This window comes from Nematolebias whitei, chromosome 8 (genome assembly GCF_014905685.2).
Source record: "Nematolebias whitei isolate Nwh7 chromosome 8, NemWhi1, whole genome shotgun sequence".
Lineage (NCBI taxonomy): Eukaryota > Metazoa > Chordata > Actinopteri > Cyprinodontiformes > Rivulidae > Nematolebias > Nematolebias whitei.
Genome location: NC_056505.1, coordinates 13,866,081 through 13,885,149, shown reverse-complemented (window position 1 = coordinate 13,885,149; position 19,069 = coordinate 13,866,081). Strand labels below are relative to the sequence as shown.

Below are 19,069 nucleotides of genomic sequence, written 5' to 3'. Positions count from 1 at the left end.
TATATATTTCCTTTTTGACAGCTGTTTGACCTTTTATGCTGAGTGTATCCAATCAGAAGTGATACCTTCATTGACAAAAAACTCAGCCAGCAGCGACGACAACTGAACGGCGTGAGCGGAGTGAGGAAAGTTGAGCCCCATGTCCCACTGGAAACGATTCCCCTCTGGGTGCCACTGCACTCCATAGAAGGGATACTTTTTACCTGAGAGGACAGAGGAAACACAACACGGTGCTATCACAGCTCTGCTCCAGAGCAACGGCTCACTCTCAGGTTCAACGTGCAGATTACCTTCCATGGTGGAGACAAAGCGAGCTCCATTTTCAGCAACATTCGTGGACAGCAGAGTGAAGAAACTGCTCAGCTTCTCGCTTTCCTCAAAAGTCTGTAAAACAGTTTTCATAAAAATAAAAAAATACAATACATATCATGAGCATTTTTTTTTTACTTTAGATCTCCGTCTCCTACACACTTTCCGTGTGCTACTGAGCATAATTTACAACAATGCTTTGTTTCTTCTGTATAGATTGAGATTTTTAAATGTTGTTTTGACCAATTCGATCTATAAATGCACAAATAAATGTTAGCGAACTGTGGGACTTATTGTTGAAATAGGTTTCCAGTGGGCAGCACGGTGGCGCAACTGGTAGAGCTGCTGCCTCTCAGCGAACAGGTCCCTGGTTCAAACCCCAGTCCAGGGGCCTTCTGGGTGGAGTTTGCATGTTCTCTCCGTGCATGCGTGGGTTTTCTCCGGGTACTCCGGTTTCCTCCCACAGACCAAAAACATGCATGTTAGGCTGATTGGTAACTCTAAATTGTCCCTAGGTGTGAGTGAGAGAGTGAATGGTTGTTTGTCTCGTTTGTCTCTATGTGTCCCTGTGATGGACTTGCGACCCGTCCAGGGTGTACCCCGCCCCTCGCACAGTGATTGCTGGACATGGGCACCAGCGACCCCCGTGACCCAAAATGGAATAAGCGGGTAAAGATAATGGATGGATGATATATATATATTTTTTTTATTTTCATGATTGACAGAATTTTTAGTCTCATAATAACTGAGGGGTACCTTTACTGTGAGTCCATATTTGTGAAAATTTCCTGTCAGAGGTTCTTCTACCAAAGCCTGTAGGAGTTCTTTAGGAAAGCCTTGAAACATTTTGCTGGAGAGGGTCTCTGCAGGAACAAGAGGGATGCAGGTTGATTTATATGACGATAAATATTTTCATGTTAGTCATGAACAGCTGAAAATGCAGACAGGCTTTTGTCAGCAGCAACTTCTCCTGTCTGGTGTCAAAATAAAAGCGTCTGCTCTGCAGCTCGTCTCTGTAGCTCGTCTCTGCTGACCCCGAGTGTTGACTTTGAATTAATGCAATGTCCCAGAACGTGTAGCTGAACTTTTAATTTACTTTGCACCTATTTTAAAATATATATTCTCAGTGTGTAAATCAGCTTTAAAGACACAAATAATCCTGCTCAAAGACGCTTTTACCGGCTGTAAAGTTGAGAGGCAGGGCGATGTTCTCAGCTGGGGTGTATGAAAGTAGGTTTTCACCTGCAACCAGCACAGTGAGGAGCTGCATGCCCATACACGTGCCCCAGATGGGGAAGAAATCTCCAGCATCATTGGCCTGAAACAGATACAGCCAGAGAATTCACTTCTCTGTGCACAAAACAATCAAACAACAACAACAACAACAACAACACATTGTGAATGAACAATGACTGAGCCTAAAGAAAGCATTTAGGGCTCCACATTCCAGAAATGTGAACATATTGTTTATCCCGTCAAAATGATCCATCAAGCTGCAAAAAGATCCAAACAAAGATGCACGAGACAACTGAAAACCAAAAATGACAATAAAGAAAAAAAACCTTTATAAAGAATTTTTAAAAAATAAATTTGATAATTTTAATAAATTTGATCAGTTCTAGAATTGCGCCGCTTGGGGTGGCTGCATGTTGGAGCAGCTCTGTCACATTCATTATGAGTTATTGCTTTTGAAAATTTTAATTCCTATTTTTTTCTGGATGTAAATCACTTTTCTGGATGATTGTTTACTCTGGTATCAGATGCTGCGCAGCTGGGAGGATTTTTACTGAAATCGTTTTACTTTGGGGCATTTGTTATGATGTGTAACCACGGCAACAATGTGTTTTTTTTTTTACAACAAGGAGCAGCTGATTATCATCTCAAAAGCCCAAATATCTCAACTACAGCTCCACATCCCAAATGAGTTGAAAAGGAGGCACCGTGGACGAATTCCTGTCAACCTGGCAGCGGTGCTCGAGTACCTGACCACTGAGATCCAGGAGCTGGTGGGAAACTTGGCTCATGACTATGGGAGGACCGGGATCGTCCCCCGGCACCTTCAGTTGTCTGTCTGTGGCGACTAGGAGCTCGGCAGACTGCTGGGAGGAGTGACCATCGCTCAGGAAATAATTCTGCCCAGCTGCCCAGGAGGACGGAGAGGCCCACCAGATCTGACAGCAAGCTGGATCTAGGTGGACGGATCTGTGGCCAGATTTTTCGGATTCGCTGCAGGAGATCCTTCCTGCCCACAGCTATCAGCATCTAGCAACTCTTGAATGAAACCAGGATGATGAGCTACAACAACACTTAATTTCCCTCTGGGATTAATAAAGTATTTTTGAATTGAATTGAATTGAATAAACTACACAAAGAGAGAAAAAAACCACAAGAAGAAACGTGAAACAACATAATTAACATAACAGCTATAAAGAGGTTTAAAATGATCACAGAATGGCTACCAAAGATGCAGAATGATCAGAATGAGACGAAAACCGGTTAACTGGACATCATTAACTTCACAGACTCTCTCACTGGTACATTTTCATTTTTAAATCACTTCTTGTTCTGCTGCCTTCATACATCTCCTCCTGCATGTCTCTGCGTGAGTGCAGCTACAGCGTGCGCCCTCAGGACATTATTACCTGCAGTGTTCCCTCAGTGAGGACTGAACTTGGCAAAAGGGCCTTCTCCTACTCCGCTCCTGTTTCCTGGAATATCTTGCAAAAAGATCCGAAGCTCTCGACCTTGACCTCTCTAAGTGGCTTCAAGCATCTGGTTCCTGACAAGACCCAACGCAGACATGTTCCTGTTTTTAGTTTTCTACACCGTCTTATAATCTAGCTGCTTTTAGTTTAGTTTTTTTAATACCGTTTTCTTTCACTTGTTCTTTTCAATTTGTATGCATCCTTTTGCAATTGTCTATCGTTGTCTTTGTTTTCTACTGTTGTCATCACTCTTTGTTAAAGTCAGGTCTCTTGTAAATGAGTCCCCGAAGCTCAATGGGACTAACCTGTATAGATAAAGGTTGAAAAACAACTGATGCAAGACACAAAACAACAACAGCTGGATGCAAACTGAACTTAGAGCGGCACAAAAATGAGCTGATCGTTCACACAGATCTGTGCAGTTCCAAACCTTTACCTGGAAGCACAAAAACCCCATCCATGCTTCGTTTCTGAATAATGATCAGATGCTAAGTTTTCCCAGAGAGGAAACCTGCTGCAGAGCTTCTAGTTTTAAATTGTGCATCTTTTGTGCTTGTAAGTCAAAGTTTAATGACAAATAAAACCTAAAATGCACTGAATAACATCAACAGATTGACTGATTTGACTCGTACTAAACAGGACAACCAGTGACTTGAAGGTTGATTTAAGCTCAGGAGGGCGACATAATAAATTAAATGTTGGATACAAACCTCCAGTGCAAGTCTGTAAAAGATCTTTGCCACCCTGGCGTAGTCTGAAGTCACCAAATTTGCAGCTCCACCAATAAAAAACAGGCTGAACAAACACAGAGCAGATTTTTATTTTTACTCATTAAAGGCGTCGTTTTTCTGAAAGTTTAGTTTTAAACAGCTGCACTCACCCATTTATCTTCCTAAAGATGTTTTCATACTCAGCAGTAGAAAGCGTCAGCCTGTCAGAGAAAACGATGATCGATTGTTCATTAGTTACATTTTTAATAAAAGCTCACAAGGAGAGAAGTTACTCACATAACAATCATTAAATAATTCAACAGGAATCAGATGTTTGATCAATTTATTGTATGATCAGGGTTTAAAGCCTCGCTGAAGGACAGAATGATGTGCCACATGAAGCACAACTGTCAAATATTCTCACTTAACAGTTATTAGGAAAAAATATTTTTTACTAATAGTGACAACGTTTTGGCTTTGAAGCATCTCCATTGAATATTTTACTTGTCCTGAACTTTCTTCCGCAGCTTTGAAGTAAATGTTCACCAAAACGTGCAGCTCGATCTGGAATAGTGTGCTACGTCTGGTAGCCTTGAAAATTTTGTTACAAACTTGTGGAAGAAAAAGAAAAAGCATGGAGATCAATGGGATTTTGATAAGAAAACTCAGCCCTCTTCAGAGCTGTGCATGTCATGCATTGTTCACAAAAATAAATAAATAAATAAATAAAACATAATTCATGGTTTATACAGGTCAGAGAAAGTTGGACTTTACTTGTTTGAAGTAGCATTTCGATATATTTTATGGCTTTTACGCAATTGCAGTTTAAGTTTTGTGATTTTTACAAATATTTTCACAAAATGTTCAGCTGGTTGTTGATGATGTCACACCAATCCATGAGCTGAGTAAAATCTTCTAATCTTTTGCAAACAATCTCTTCTTACTTCAAAAACTCTTTATCGTACATGTACAAATTACTGTATCGGACACATTAAAATGTACATTTTGTCTTCTTTTACCCAGTAAGTCTCCCACAACTGTAGGATCTACACCATCATCAAACTGGTTGGCCCACTATGCGAGTGTGCTACTTATGAGACTGAGTTTGTTGCGGCTCCTCGGACTGACGAAGTCTTTTGGATGAAAGACGGAATGTTTCAACAAAAAGAAACCGTCCACTGTCCAGAGGACCGGACTTAACTTTGTCGAGCATGAACTTTTATATAGGATCTACAGTTTTCTTTCAAATCCCCACAGACTGCAGAGACTGCACACCCAAGCGTCCACAGATTCAGCTATATTTAACTCAAAATACTCTTCTCAAAACTGGAAGTGAAATGACTTTGGAATTTGTTAGATCTTCCAGCACATGTTCAACCATCATAGCCTGATGCCACTCACAGTTCAAGGGTTTCTTCAATTCGTCTTACAGTTTTCACACAGTGACTGTTTATTTGAGCCTTATTTTCAATCAACCATTACATTAACTTGGCAGTCAGGGAGTAACAGACAATGGTTTGTGGTTACCATGGAGACCTTAATGACCCACAGGCAGCAGATTTTACTTTTAATTTGGTCTTGGTTTCTTTTCACACTTCCCATACGTCAAACTATAGATATTTTTCCTTGGATTATTACAGCTATGTTGGGATTAACGGCATCTTTTTAAGTTTTTTCAAAGATTTTCTAGTTATGTTTTCAAATTTTGCCTCAGCTCACCTGATCGGCATCACCCTGCTCCCCCCAGACTCTATGTAGTTCACGTAGGAGTCGGGTATGTACGTCCTCCCAAACGGCTTCATGACGTCATCAGAAACTAATTGAGTCAAAACACCTGGGCGACAAAAACAGAGCAAAGGAAGGAAAAAAAGTCAGCAGCAACACAACATGTAATTTCTTTAGATTTGCCTTCTGAGAAGCCAGATATCATTTTAGTATTTTAAAGTCATCTTGATCAGCACAACAAAGTTAAGTCAGGTCCTCTGGATGGTTTCTTTATTGTTGAAACGTTTCATCTTTCATCCTTAAGTTCATCAGTGCAAGGAGCCACAACAAACTCAGTCCCATAAGCAGCACAATCACACAGTGGACCAACCAGTTTGATGGTGATAAGATGGTTTCTGGAGTCCGCCCTCTCCCCCATCGACTCGTCTGAGGCAGCCATGGCCAAAGTGGTTCAAAAATATCAAAGCTTTCAGTCATCAAAAAAAAAAAAAAAAAACATCCAGAAGACCTGATTTAACTTTGTTGGATTTTTTACCTGGATTATTGATCATGAACTTTGATGTTTTGAACCACTTTGGCTCAACGGGGGAGAAGGTTGACTCCAGTGTGCTACTTATGGGACTGAGTTTGTTGTGGCTCCTCGGACTGAAGAAGTCTTAAGGTTGAAAGTCGAAACGTTTCAACAATAAAGAACCCATCCACAGAACCTGACTTAACTTTGTTGGATTTTCTTAAACCTGGATTATTGAGCATTAACTTTGATATCGTGATCAACCTTTTGCCTGTCTGATTTTATCGGTTGTTTTGCCTTTTTAACTTGCTTTCAAATGTAGTATGAGCTTAAATTACTGAAACAGGTGAAGTAGAGGACAAAAGAAGTGTTACATCTTAGGTGAAAAGTTTAGATTTAAAAAATACCAAGTGAAATTCTTACCAATCACAGGTCTGTCGTTCAGGGGCTCCTGGCTGGGGTGTAGAGGTATGGCTTTGTAGCTACAAATGTAGCCGACAAAAACCAAACACAGACGCGTTAAAAATCCCATGCTGGACATATTGTCAGTCACTCTTCAGTCAATCAGTCCCATATGGCTGTAAGATGTGTCCTTTTCTGATCATAACCACTGCAGCTTAAATATGCTGTTAGAGGAAGATATAGCCGGTACAGGGAAGTAAGGAATGCCCAGATTTGCACGTGATCTTTGTTTTCCTGCACATGCCGGTTAGACGAGTCGGCTGCTGAGGTTTACACAAAATATTCTGCTGAGAGGAGAGCAAGGACTTTTTGGTAAAATTTTGAGTGTTTTCTGTGTGGGGAAGCTATGCAACACCGTGTTTCTCAGATGGGTTTTGCAATAAAGGCTTTCATTAACTTTTTTTTTTTAGCTGCAGGTTCACACAACTCTCTGAGATTTAAAGTGTCTGACAGTTTTCTGTGGGAAAATGAAAGCTGTGGTTCTGGAGAAGGAAGCTTGTGGCTGAGGTGCACGCAGACTTTTTCCATTTCACCTGACTACCTTTACGAGCCCCATGTTGTTTCCTGTGCAGCTGCATAAACGCGGTTCAAAATCTGCATAGTCATTGGAAATCATCACGTGTGCTTTCAGAAGTTTGTTCCTCTCGTAACACGTTGAGAAAACAGCTTTTTATCCTGAAATAGATACACAAATTGCAAAATGCCAAGCCATGATTTCTTAAAACAATTGAGCAACTTTATCCACCAAAAAGCACAAACGTATGGACTGAGACGGTGTCTCAAAAGCTGACGTTCTTCCTTTAATGCAAAGATTAGTTGGACAAATGAAAATAATTAAACTAATTTGAGGGTTTAGATAAAGGTGTAAATGGATGAAAGTGAGTTAACATTCAGTTTTATCCAATCACTGCAACAAAAGTAATTAGATGGATATCAAAGCATTATACCACGACTCTGTGCTGTAACCAAATCCAAGAGTCACCTCTGAGCACGACAGGTCGTGTCTTAATGGGATTATTCACCAGTTCTCTGTAACCCTTTCTTCTTGTGTCTTTTAATTTTCACCCAGCCATCATATTTACCAACTTCTTCCATTGTAGGTTACCAATTTTATCCCTTAAAGCAAGGGTTCTCAAACTTTTTGGGTTCAGGGACCCCCCTCATAACCATCCATCCATTATATTTACCTGTTTCTTCCTTTTTGGGTCATGGGGGTAACTGGTGTTTATATCTAGCAATCACTGTGCAAGAGGCGGGGGACAACTGGACAGGTCTCCAGTCCATCACAGGGACACATAGAGACAAACGAGACAAACAACCGTTCACTCTCTCACTCACACCTAGAGACAATTTAGAGTTACCAGTCAGCCTAACATGCATGTTCTTGGTCTGTGGGAGGAAACCGGAGTACCCGGAGAAAACCCACGCATGCACGGAGAGAACATGCAAACTCCACACAGAAAGGCCCCTGGACCGGGATTTGAACCAGGACGACCTGCTCGCTGAGACAGCAACTCTATCAACTGCTCCACCGTGCAGCCCTCATCACCCTCATGTTTATGAAATAATTTTCTTAAATTTGTCTCTTTAATGCAATGGAAATATTTGTGTAACATAAATAATTAAGACCTGTTCTTTAAAAGTGTTAATACAAATTTTATACTTTGTTTTTCATTCAAGACACAATTAACAACATTTTTAATTTCAACTTCCAAAACTTGGTTTTTATTTTATTATTATTATTATTACATAAAATTGAACAGAATCATAACAGCAGTAGTGAGTGACAATAAGTAACAGCGCTTAATTTGAAAAACAATCAGTACTGGAACGCAAATAGAGGTCTGGCTTGGGGAGAGTCCTCCCTCAGAAAGTTTTGAATAAAGTAGATGTGATTTCCTGCATTTTGGTATATTTTAACAAGTTGTTAAACATCTATGTGCTTGTAAACAAATACATATATATATATATATATATATATATTTTTTTTTGCGGACCCCGATTGTTTTACAACTACATTTCTCAGAAGAATCATTTTGTAGGAGATTTAATTCATCACTCGCGTATTAAATCAAGCTAATTGAAATTGATGGTGGCAGCACGGTGACACAGTTGCTAGAGCTGCTGACTCTCAGCGAGCAGGTTGTCCTGGTTCAAATCCGGGCTGGAGGTATTTCTGTGTTGAGTTTGCATGTTCTCTCTGTGCATGCGTGGGTTTTCCCCGGGTACTCCCATTTCCTCCCACAGACCAAAAACATGCCTGTTAGGCTGATTGGTAACTCTAAATTGTCCCTAGGTGTGAGTGAGAGAGGAATGGTCGTTTGTCTTGTTTGTCTCTATGTGTCCATGTGATGGACTGGAGACCTGTCCAGGTGTCCCCTGCCTCTCGCACAATGATGGCTGGACATTGGCACCAGTGACCCCCCACGACTCGAAAAGGAAGAAGCGGGTGTTTGAGAATTTATGTTATGGATCTTTTTATTTTATTATGGCTGAGAACATCTTTCTGTAATGTGTGCACAAAACTTTCCCTTTTCTTGGCCTGAAGGCCGACTCGCAGTGTCTCACTGATGTTGACACCATGAGAACATGCCCAAAACATTCTCTTATCTCCAGTTGGAGGTCGACTAGCCGACAGCCATGGATCTGACTGCAGCTGGCTATGAGGTAATGCCTGCTGGACTCTGCTGCTGCATAAATGTCTGTAACTAACTCTGTTCAGTGCTCATGATCCATACATTGTATATTTCTACTGGAATATTTCAAATAAGGTAAATGACTAGTAAAAAAAAAATTGGGTACAGTACTTTTTTTTTTTTAATGTTTTTGCTTTTGAAGTAAAACCCAGAAATTTGAGAACTGTTGTCTGTTTTTAACTGGATCAAAGTTCAGTCATCTATAATTTTATATATAATTCACAATATTTTCCAGTTTTGTTTTGAACCATAAAATAGTTTTGACTTTTAAAGTCACAAGTTTCAGGAATGTAAAGAGTTAATGTTTCTAATCAGTCACTCGAAAACAAGTCTGACACGTAGCACGAAGATGCGCTCAACTATGACCTCTGACCTTTAGGTTCTCTACCAGACTCACCATGAACGGTTTTCTTTAAAGTTACTTTTGACTTGAATAATGTCTGATGATGATTGTTTTCAATCATTACAATGAAATTATGTGAAATATGTGTTTAAATACATCTTTGTTGAGCACACATCAGGATTTAGCAGTTTGTCTGTTCTATCCTGATGTGTTTGTCTGATGTCGGTCTTTGTTCATTTCTGAGCAAATAAATGTTTGCTCAGTTGTACTTTTTGTTTTAGAAGTGAAGTTCAAGTTTCAAGTAACTACTGAAGATGAAACTGTTTTTTCTCACTGTGAGACTCACGTTTTCAGCTTGAAGTGTAACCCAGCTGAAGGTTACTGACTGCCCATCTGCTGAGACACCGACCCTTGAAGCAGTCACAGTGACTTTCAGCTACCTTGGGCATTGCCTGTCCTGGCTAGTCCTCTCCTCGTTGTGTATCCTGGTCTGATCAGCCAGCAGAACCCCGGAGAGGCGAGTGAACTCGAGCCCTCAACACTGACCCATTAAGGAGCTGAGACCTGCTGACATGAATGCAACTTTGGGTCTGGTTATGCCATTTTAGCTGATGCAACTTGATAAATCATTTCCTGGCTTGCAGTGAAAACAAATGACTTGATCTGGTCACATTAAATAACTTCTCTCAGACAAATCTCGAAGTAAACTATCAAATAGTTAAACTTTGACCAAATTTATGCGCGTATAAAAGCCAAAATAATTCCTGCTCACATAATTAATTTGGCCTTAGTCAGGGTTCCTAACCCTGGTCCTTGAGGAACACCATCCGGCATGTTTTAGTCGTTTCCTGCTAAGACACACCTGATTTTAATAAATGGGTGATTAACAGGCTTCTGCAGAACAAAAGGAAGTAATTAAATCATCGAATCAGGTGTGTTAGAGCAGGAAAACAACTAACACATGCAGGATGGTGTTCCTCAAGGACCAGTGTTGGGTACCACTGCAGTTAGATAAAAGAGAATTAATCCTTGATGATTAATTATGGTTTAGATTATTCATTGTTTTTTCAAACAAGTTTTTCTTCAAATTATTATCCGTTATCATTTGTGTTGTTCAATTTGTTTATTATTATTATTGATGATTCTTAGTTTAATTTTTATTTTTTGTAATAAAACTTAATAGACAAATTTGGTCTCATTTGGACGATCATGAATTTGTTCTGCTATAGAATTCCCTGCAGTTAACAAATTCTACTTTGTTCTGATTATTAAAGGGTGAATACATTTATACAGTTGTTGATGGTCAGTAAACTGACCGCCTGGTGCCCTGCTTTAACAAGTGCAAGACAAAGAATAAAAATGTAGTAAAGTGAGGAGCAAGTGTCCCCCTTCTTCCTCCAATCACAATATACACAACTGATGCAATGTTTGAGTGTGCTTTCTATTGTCTTCCTGTTTGTTTTTCCAGGAATTAAGTCATGAAAAGTGGAAGAAAAACTCTGTGGTCTTCTGAGTCCTAACAGAAAAATGATTGAATCTTTTTGGTAATTTGGCCTTGATAAATTCAAAACTAAGCAGGTTCATGTAATAATCTGCAAAATAAAACAAGAAACTTGTATTTGAAATAAACACTAAACAACAATTGACTGAAAAGATAAATTATGTTCTTGTAAGTTTATTTTAAAGTTTGGTAGAGAATATACAAGTTTCAGACTCACAGCAGATAAGCCCAGTCACGTTTGATGTTCAGATTTGAGGTTTGCGTTTCTGTTGCAGCAACTTTAATGATCATCACTACAAAACAGAGCTCATACAAAATGTTGTATTGACCTTTATATTAAAGGCAGAAAAAAAACGGTGCCCTGTTCACAGCGATCTCTTTGAAACACCCACGAGTCCTTTTCTTTATAACTATACATTCAACGCTAAACAACATTTAAACGAAAATAAAAGCAGAATAAAATGATAAAAATTTCCAGTGAGGCTGTTTTCTTTGGTCCTCAAGTTTGTTTTCATGCAGCTTTCTTACTGATTTAAGATTTAACAGATGTCATCTGTGTGATTAAGAAATTGACACGTCAAGTTCATGGTGTAAAAGTGCAATCTAAGTGAACATTTATGGCGATTTTGCATTAACATACTGCTGAACATGGTCGTAGATCACACTTCTCTGAGACAAATGTTCTCTCTGGTGGCCTCCACTGGTACTACATAAACTACACAAATCAAAAACTGCTTGGTACTACATAAACTACACAGATCAAAAAGTGCTCCGGTACAACTCAAAAAGTAAAAATAATCTGATGAGAATGGCCAGAAGAGGCTCAGTACCACACAGGAACCATATGCTGCACAGGAAACTCACCCAGCACAAACACTGAGCGTTACTTGGTCGAGGATATTTTCTGTCATGCAGAGGAGCAGCAATCTCCAGAAATGGTAAAACAATTTCAGTTTTTCTCTGAAAATGAAACACAACAAGAAAAAGAGTAGATGTGTTAGCTCAAACCACACATACAGCAGTTTATCTGGGTTTGAGCGAGGAGGAAGATTCATTCTATCTTTATTTCGACAGGTAAATCGAGCCTCGAGGACTCATTATAAGAGAGACCTGATTTCAACAAAGAATGATGACAAGAATGGACAACAGCGACAACAATACAGTTATAAAAAGGCATACAGATTTTTTTTTTTTTTTTTACAAATAAGATGGCTAAAAAAAAGTAACAAAAAACAGCTAGATCCTAAGGCGAATGTAGAAAACTAAAAACAGGAACATGTCTGCATTGGTCCCTGCCAGGAGTCCAACAGATTCTTAAAGTCACTTAGAGAGGTCAAGGTCGAGAGCTTCAGATCTTTCTGTAAGATATTCCAGGAAACAGGAGCGGAGTAGAAGGCCCTTTTGCCTAGTTCAGTCCTCATTGAGGGAACACTGCAGGTAATAATGTCCTGAGAGCGCACGCTGTAGCTGCACTCACGCAGAGACATGTAGGAGGAGATGGATGAAGGCAGCAGACCAAGAAGTGATTTAAAGATGAAAATGTACCAGTGAGAGAGTCTGCGTGAAGTTAATGATGTCCAGTTAACCAGTGAATACAGAGTGCAGTGGTGGGTACGATAATCACAGCCAGTTATGAATCTTAGTGCACCATGATAGACAACATCCAGCATCTGCAGGGTGTTTGTAGGAGTGTTTCGTGTAAATAATGTCACCGTAATCAATGGAGGGAAGAAAATCACAGATACAAGGCGTTTCCTAGCATTCAAGGTTAGACAGGTTCTGTTTCTGAAAAAGAAACCCAGTTCAACTTTCAGTTTCTTGATTAGGTTTTCCACGTGGAGCTTAAAAGAGAGATGCAAGTCGACCAAGATACCCAAATATTTATAGGAATCAACAAACTCAATGGGGACATCATTTGAGGATGAAATCAGAGGAAGAACTCCTGGGACTGACTTCCTGTTTGAAAAAAAACATCCCTTTGGTTTTGTCGGCATTTAGGACAAGTTTGAGGTGGAACAAATGTGAATGAATGATGTTAAATGCAGATTGCAAAAGCTGGAAAGCCTTATCAACTGTTTTAGCTCGACAATAAAAAAAAAAACTGTGTCATCAGCATAGAAATGTATGGATGCATCAGGGATGTTTTCACCTACATTACATATGTAGATTGTAAAGAGGGTGGATCCCAAGACTGAGCCTAGATACAATTAGGATATTAAAATTGGCCGATAACCGATACCAATATTGTTTTTTCCTAGACCTACTTTGATACTACATAGGTTTCTCTGCTGTGGAATTAAAATACTACATTATTCTGCATGGACTTTGTCAGTTTGGCCTGCTACCAAATGCAGATGCCAAAAATGGGGCTGAAACTGATGTAACACTTCAATTTGGATTATGTTTAACCTCCTAAAATACAATTAATGAGCAGAATTTTGGATTATTTATTTTTTGTTGTGATTTATTTAGCATGCCCCTGACAGCTTCACTTCACTGCAAAATGATTCACATCGAAATGTTCACCCAAACTGTATTACTTCCTGTCCTGTTCGTGAAAAAGTTAAATAGAAAAAAGTATTTAAAATTGTTTGTCATTGCACAATAAACAGTGAAATATTAACGAATGGCAAATGTAAAAAAAGAGCATAGTTTAAAATATTATATAAAGGCATGTTATCAAGTAGTAGTCACACCTTGGAGCCTGTCTATCTCCTGACAAACATCTTCATACACAGCAGCTAGTAGCTCTTCTTTTGGCCTCAGACCATCCAGGAATGCTGGAAAAACAGATTTAACAGTCAGTATAAGTTTCATTTTCTTACTTAGAGCAGTCAATACAATAATAATATAATAATAATATTATTATATTAATGTGTGCTTTAAACAGCTTTTATTAGAACCAAAACCTTTACAAAAAGCATTACATGTAGGGATGCACAATATTGGATTTTTGGCCAATATCCGAGACTAATATGCGCTTTCTCTGCTGTGGAATTAAACTACATTATTCTGCATGGTCTTTGTCATTTTGGCCTGCTACCAAATGCAGATGCCCAAAATGGGGCTGAAACTGATGTAACACCAACTTGGATTATGTTTAATCTCCTAAGACCTGAACTCTTGCATTTGTGGATGCCAGGTCCTAGGAGGTTAATGTCAAATTTATTCATGACCTTTACTCTCTCTAACACAAATAACACTTGAACAGTCATACAAAAACAGCACCATATATAGAGGGAGGGAAGATAGATAGATAATAGATGATAGATAGATCAGCATCTTTTATATCGGTGAGTTGTTTTGATGGAATGGCTGATGTCCGTATTTATTGCTAATATCGGCCGATACCATGCATCCCTAATTACACATATATTACCTTACATCCTTAACAAAGTACAGTAAATACAGGCATCATTTTTAACTGAACTATCACCAATTTCTGATGCGATCCTCTCCAACTCTTGACGGTTCTTGAGGTACATCGGCCAAACGTATCCGTCAAAATATCCGGGAGGATCAGGAGGATTGTAAACCCTGGAACTGTCAAAAACAGATCAGTCTCCTCCAACGGCAAGAACCAAGAATAAAAATGTGTTCAGATATAAAACACAAGAGGTAAAACACCAAAAAGAAGAAGCCCCCCCATAAACAAGTACCTTCGTCTCCTCTTACAGACATTATAAGGTATTTCCAGAAAGTATCTTTTGTCAAACAGCTCATTTAGAGGCCTAAAATAATAAAATACAGAAAAAAGTAAAAGTTATGATTTGTTTTATACTTAAACATCAATTTGAGACAAAACTAACACACACACACAAAAACAGATAAATTCTCTCCAACGTTTGTTTTGTAGGTCTCGGCAGTAAGATTGTACGTTTTAACGTTTCTTGCCATGTACCTGTAGTTGAATACAAGGAAACCTTCCACTATCAGAACAAATATTTCTGTATTGTTGGACGAACACTTGATGTTCTGGCCTCGCTGCCTCAGGAACAAGGCTGGATCCGTCCGCCACGAGTCGACCTCACTCATCAGCTTCTCCATGTGAAGAGCATCGAGAGCTGAAACAGAACAAGATGAAATGTATTATAAGCACACATTTTAATTCATTCCAAGTTTAAAGTCTATATTTTATGTTTCCATGAGGTTTTTGTTTTTATAAACACAAATATCAGTTTCAGTATTATTTGGATTTAAAGATTACACCGAACATTTGAATATACTGTAAAAAAATTAAACTAAATATCCAACAATGTCATGCTTCAAGTACCTAAAATGTCTGAAATCCAAGCAAAAACACTACAAAATGCTTCAAGAATTCTGAGTTGTTTCTAATTAAATTGCAGCCATTTTGAGAGGGGATTTTTTTTTTTTACCATCAGAGTCAAAAAGTAGAAAAATATATCTCTAGATTAGCGTAAATGAGCCTAAATCTTGTCAAAATCTTCAAGCTGAACATCAGTTTAAGCGTACTTACTGTCGTATTGCTTGAAGCCGTTGCTGTCTACCGGTACAAAATAATCATCCTGAAGAAAATCAACATTTGCAAAACATTTTACCGACATCAGAAACCCTTTAGATGGCATTTTCATGTGACGGCTTCACAATCTACCTTAAAATAGGAGTCCTGTGCAATGATGCAGCTGGTGGGTATCAGCTGATGAAGACTCTGAGAAAGAGTAGTTTTCCCTCCATTGGTTACTCTGTCAAAAAAAAAAAAAAACATATGAGAAAATTAAATAAACTGTTCAAGAAGGTATAAAACAAACAACGGTATATGATGATAGCGTGAATGCAGCCATCAGTTTAATTGTTATTCTCATAAACTTCAATAATTTTGCTCTATTTTTGAGGGTTTTTTCCACCAGCACTTTCGCTCTGCAACATGTCTGCAGACTGAGTAATGTCAGAAAGAACCAAACGATTTGCCTTTTACTCTCAGGACTCCAAAGGGTAAACAAGTTCTTATCAGATTTTGTTGCCACATGGTTACCAAACAGTGCACCGACTGACCTGTTGTACCTGCTGGATTTAAATAAAAAAACAAACATGCATTTTAGGGAATTAAAAAAAAAAAAAAAGCAACACTATTTTCATATTTATTGTTTTCTATCCTTGCGTTTCTCAGTTGCATGGAAGCCCATTTCCGCCACCAAACAGCAGAAATCATTTTATAAAATAAAACCAGATTAATTCTGCTTCAAAGGGGACGCTGAAGTTGGCTTCTGATTGCGGTCAAGCCGCATCAACACGTTACAGATCAAATCTGACGCTAACTTCAGCGTGGTGTCCGTTAGCTAATGTAAAAACTTAATAAGGTTAAAACATTTTCTGTATATCTACAATCCTTAGGCTTACTCACCCACCAATTCCAACTAAAAGTGTCTTCATTTTACTTCAAAAAATACTGATGTGCGTCACTAGTTATAAGGCAGAATTACACAATGAGCGGTTTATTTTACGTATGTGATTTTTCAGGTCTCTCTTATAAATGAGTCCCCGGAACTCAATGGGACTAACCTGTAAAAATAAAGTCTGAATGAAAAAAAGAAGGGAAAAAATGGTACTTTCTCGCGCAAAAAAACAAACAAACAGGCGTATTCTTTTGTTTCCGCTAAAGGATGCATGTGATTCGCTGACAGTGTGTCATGTGGATCAAGTCCCGCCCACTGAGTGGGACGAACGGCGCGCATGCTTAGTAAGAGATGAAATGAGAAAGTAGATGGACGAGATCATGAGATTCTGAGCCGCCATATGTAAAGGACTTTTTTTTTTTAAATCTTTATTGAAAAAGTACAAAACAATACAATAAAATGCAGTATACAGTAATGATATAACAGACGCCAGGGGGTTACAAACACTGAGACAATAATTTACAATAACATATTACATAAATATATTGAAGAGAGCACATAAGGTGCAAGTTTTTATGGCCTTCGTGTTGGTGGAGTATTTAATAGTTTTGATGTATTGTTTGACCTCCTTTTCAAAAATGGAGATAAGAGGTTTTTGATTAGTGTATCGACATTTATGAATATGCCATTTGGCTAGGTATATAATGAGATTAATAATATAGAACTGTTTTTCTTTAGCTGCAGGGTAGTCAATGAAGCCAAACAAAACATGTTCAAAGCAAAGTAAAAGATCTGGTTCTATAAAAGTAGAAATCAAAATACAAATACTTTTCCAAAATTGAGTCGAGAAGGGGCAAGACCAAAATAAATGAAAGACATCTTCTGGGTTTTCATCACAAAAAGAGCAAATTATATTTATATCCTTGTTAAACCGTTGTAAATAAACTTTGGATGGGTAAAATCTATGAATAATCTTGAATGATACTTCTCTTACTTTATTATTTACCATGTATCTGGTTGGTAAAGTCCAAATGCTTTTCCAGTTAAGGTTATTAATAAAGGTGTTCCAATAAGGTGCCACATATGGAGTTGACACAACATCTTTCTGAAATAGTGAACGGATACGACGGTTGCTGTTATGGGTTGAGGAGAAGCAGATTTGACCAATTTCAAGTTTGGTTGGATCAAAGGGTAATAACAGTGTTGGATTCTGTCCTGCTGTACTTCTATGTAAAATAATTACTCCACTAGGGATTGCTTTTACTACAATATTAAATTTGTTAATAGGGATCATAATGCTATATTTTATGACAAATTCTTGATATGACATTAATGATCCATCAGTGTTGAGCAACTGATGAACTAAAGCTATGTTGTGAATAAACCAATTAGGGTAAAATAAGGATTTGTTTTTATGCAAGATGTCTCTATTGTTCCAAATTTAATATCTTTGTGGAGAGAAATGATGTTTGTAAATCAATGACCAAGAGAGAAGCATCTGTTTATGAAAACTGGATAGTTTTGAGGGAACTTTTTCAGCATTATAATTGCAAAATAGAACAAACTTTAGGCCTCCTAATTTAGAGAAAATAAAGTTTGGTATGAAGTTCCAAACTGAAGATGGGTTCTTTATAAACTGTTTTAGCCAATTTATTTTAAATGTGTTATTTAAGGTATAAAAGTCCAAAAAGTTGAGGCCACCCTTATCATAAGAGTTCATAATTACAGATTTTTTAATATAGTGTTTTTTATTCTTCCAAATGAAGTTAAACAGCATCTTGCCAATATCTTTACAGACCTTTTTATTAACGTCAAGCGACAGGGCAGCGTATGTAAGGCGGGACATTCCCTCAGCTCTGGTTAGCAGAACTCTTCCTCTCAATGATAAATCTCTTTGCTGCCATTGATTCAGTTTTTTTTTTTGGGTCTTGTCAATAATGGGGTTAAAATTCAAACGACATCTGGATTTTCCATCTTTAGTAATAATGATTCCTAAGTAAGTAATGGATTCTTTTACAGGTATGCTGCAGCTAGACAGACTATCACTGTCTTTAAGAGCAAGCAGTTCACATTTTTTTATATTCAGGCATGTAAAAGACCTTTGTGTTGCAAAGTGGGCGTTCTTGAATACTGAAAAATATATATATATTTTTTCACTCATTCATTTAACCTTTATTCTTGCAGGTTAGTCACAATGAGTCATGTGGACTCATTTTGAAGAGAGACTTGTTTTAGACAGTAAAATACAACAAAGGGCAACAGGCCATAAACAAACCTAAACACAGCGAGTTTGTGTGTGTGTATAATAAAACTCATAAAATAAGAACAATTACTTTTAAGTTTGTAGCTAAAGAATAAAAACAAAGCCCGTTGTCACCTTCCAGGGGTACTGATGCTTCTAAATACCTTAACTTAGTTTAAAAAGAAGTGAATTCAACCATTCAACCTTTATTTAAACAGGTTAGTCCCGTTGAGTCTCTGGGACTCATTTACAAGAGAGACCTGAATGGTATACACTTCTCAATGAAGTTCTCATTTCAGCAGTTCATAGACGTTTTATATATCCCGGACTAAATATTAACAACAATAATATTCCACTGTCAACCACAAATGTGTTTGTTAAATAAATAAAAACACACACACACAACAAACATTAATAGATGTAAGTATAAAGCTGACACACAATAGGCAAAGTGATCAAATTATCTATCTATCTATCTATCTATCTATCTATCTATCTATCTATCTAT

General features: G+C 38.0%; 2 protein-coding genes across 2 annotated transcripts; both read right to left on the bottom strand.

Moving 5' to 3' along the window:
• Positions 1-33: 33 nt before the first annotated feature.
• On the bottom strand, positions 34-6,568 carry LOC119413036 (gamma-glutamyl hydrolase). The gene is made up of 8 exons (XM_037680048.1): positions 6,384-6,568; positions 5,444-5,558; positions 3,895-3,945; positions 3,725-3,809; positions 1,489-1,627; positions 1,066-1,172; positions 291-384; positions 34-203 (listed from the first exon to the last, which is right to left on the bottom strand). Exons 1-8 carry the CDS (start codon positions 6,499-6,501, stop codon positions 34-36), a joined length of 879 nt encoding a protein of 292 aa, XP_037535976.1. The 5' UTR covers positions 6,502-6,568.
• A 7,031-nt stretch (positions 6,569-13,599) lies between these two features.
• On the bottom strand, positions 13,600-16,658 carry nmrk1 (nicotinamide riboside kinase 1). Its single transcript, XM_037680047.1, has 7 exons — positions 16,606-16,658; positions 15,578-15,668; positions 15,443-15,491; positions 14,864-15,026; positions 14,622-14,693; positions 14,399-14,505; positions 13,600-13,742 (listed from the first exon to the last, which is right to left on the bottom strand). Exons 1-7 carry the CDS (start codon positions 16,656-16,658, stop codon positions 13,642-13,644), a joined length of 636 nt encoding a protein of 211 aa, XP_037535975.1. The 3' UTR covers positions 13,600-13,641.
• Positions 16,659-19,069: the final 2,411 nt, after the last annotated feature.

Bases quoted from the DNA above. Each gene is read 5' to 3' on its own strand.
- LOC119413036 (XM_037680048.1), bottom strand. From the start codon at position 6,501: ATGTCCAGCATGGGATTTTTAACGCGTCTGTGTTTGGTTTTTGTCGGC. The intron at 5,559-6,383 runs GTAAGAATTTCA...TTTGTCGCCCAG, and splicing joins GAACGACAGACCTGTGATTG to GTGTTTTGACTCAATTAGTT. The intron at 204-290 runs GTAATCTGCACG...CTGTCCTCTCAG, and splicing joins CTTTGTCTCCACCATGGAAG to GTAAAAAGTATCCCTTCTAT.
- nmrk1 (XM_037680047.1), bottom strand. From the start codon at position 16,658: ATGCGCGCCGTTCGTCCCACTCAGTGGGCGGGACTTGATCCACATGAC. The intron at 15,027-15,442 runs GTAAGTACGCTT...GTTCTGTTTCAG, and splicing joins CGGCTTCAAGCAATACGACA to CTCTCGATGCTCTTCACATG. The intron at 14,694-14,863 runs GTACATGGCAAG...TTATTATTTTAG, and splicing joins TTCCTTGTATTCAACTACAG to GCCTCTAAATGAGCTGTTTG.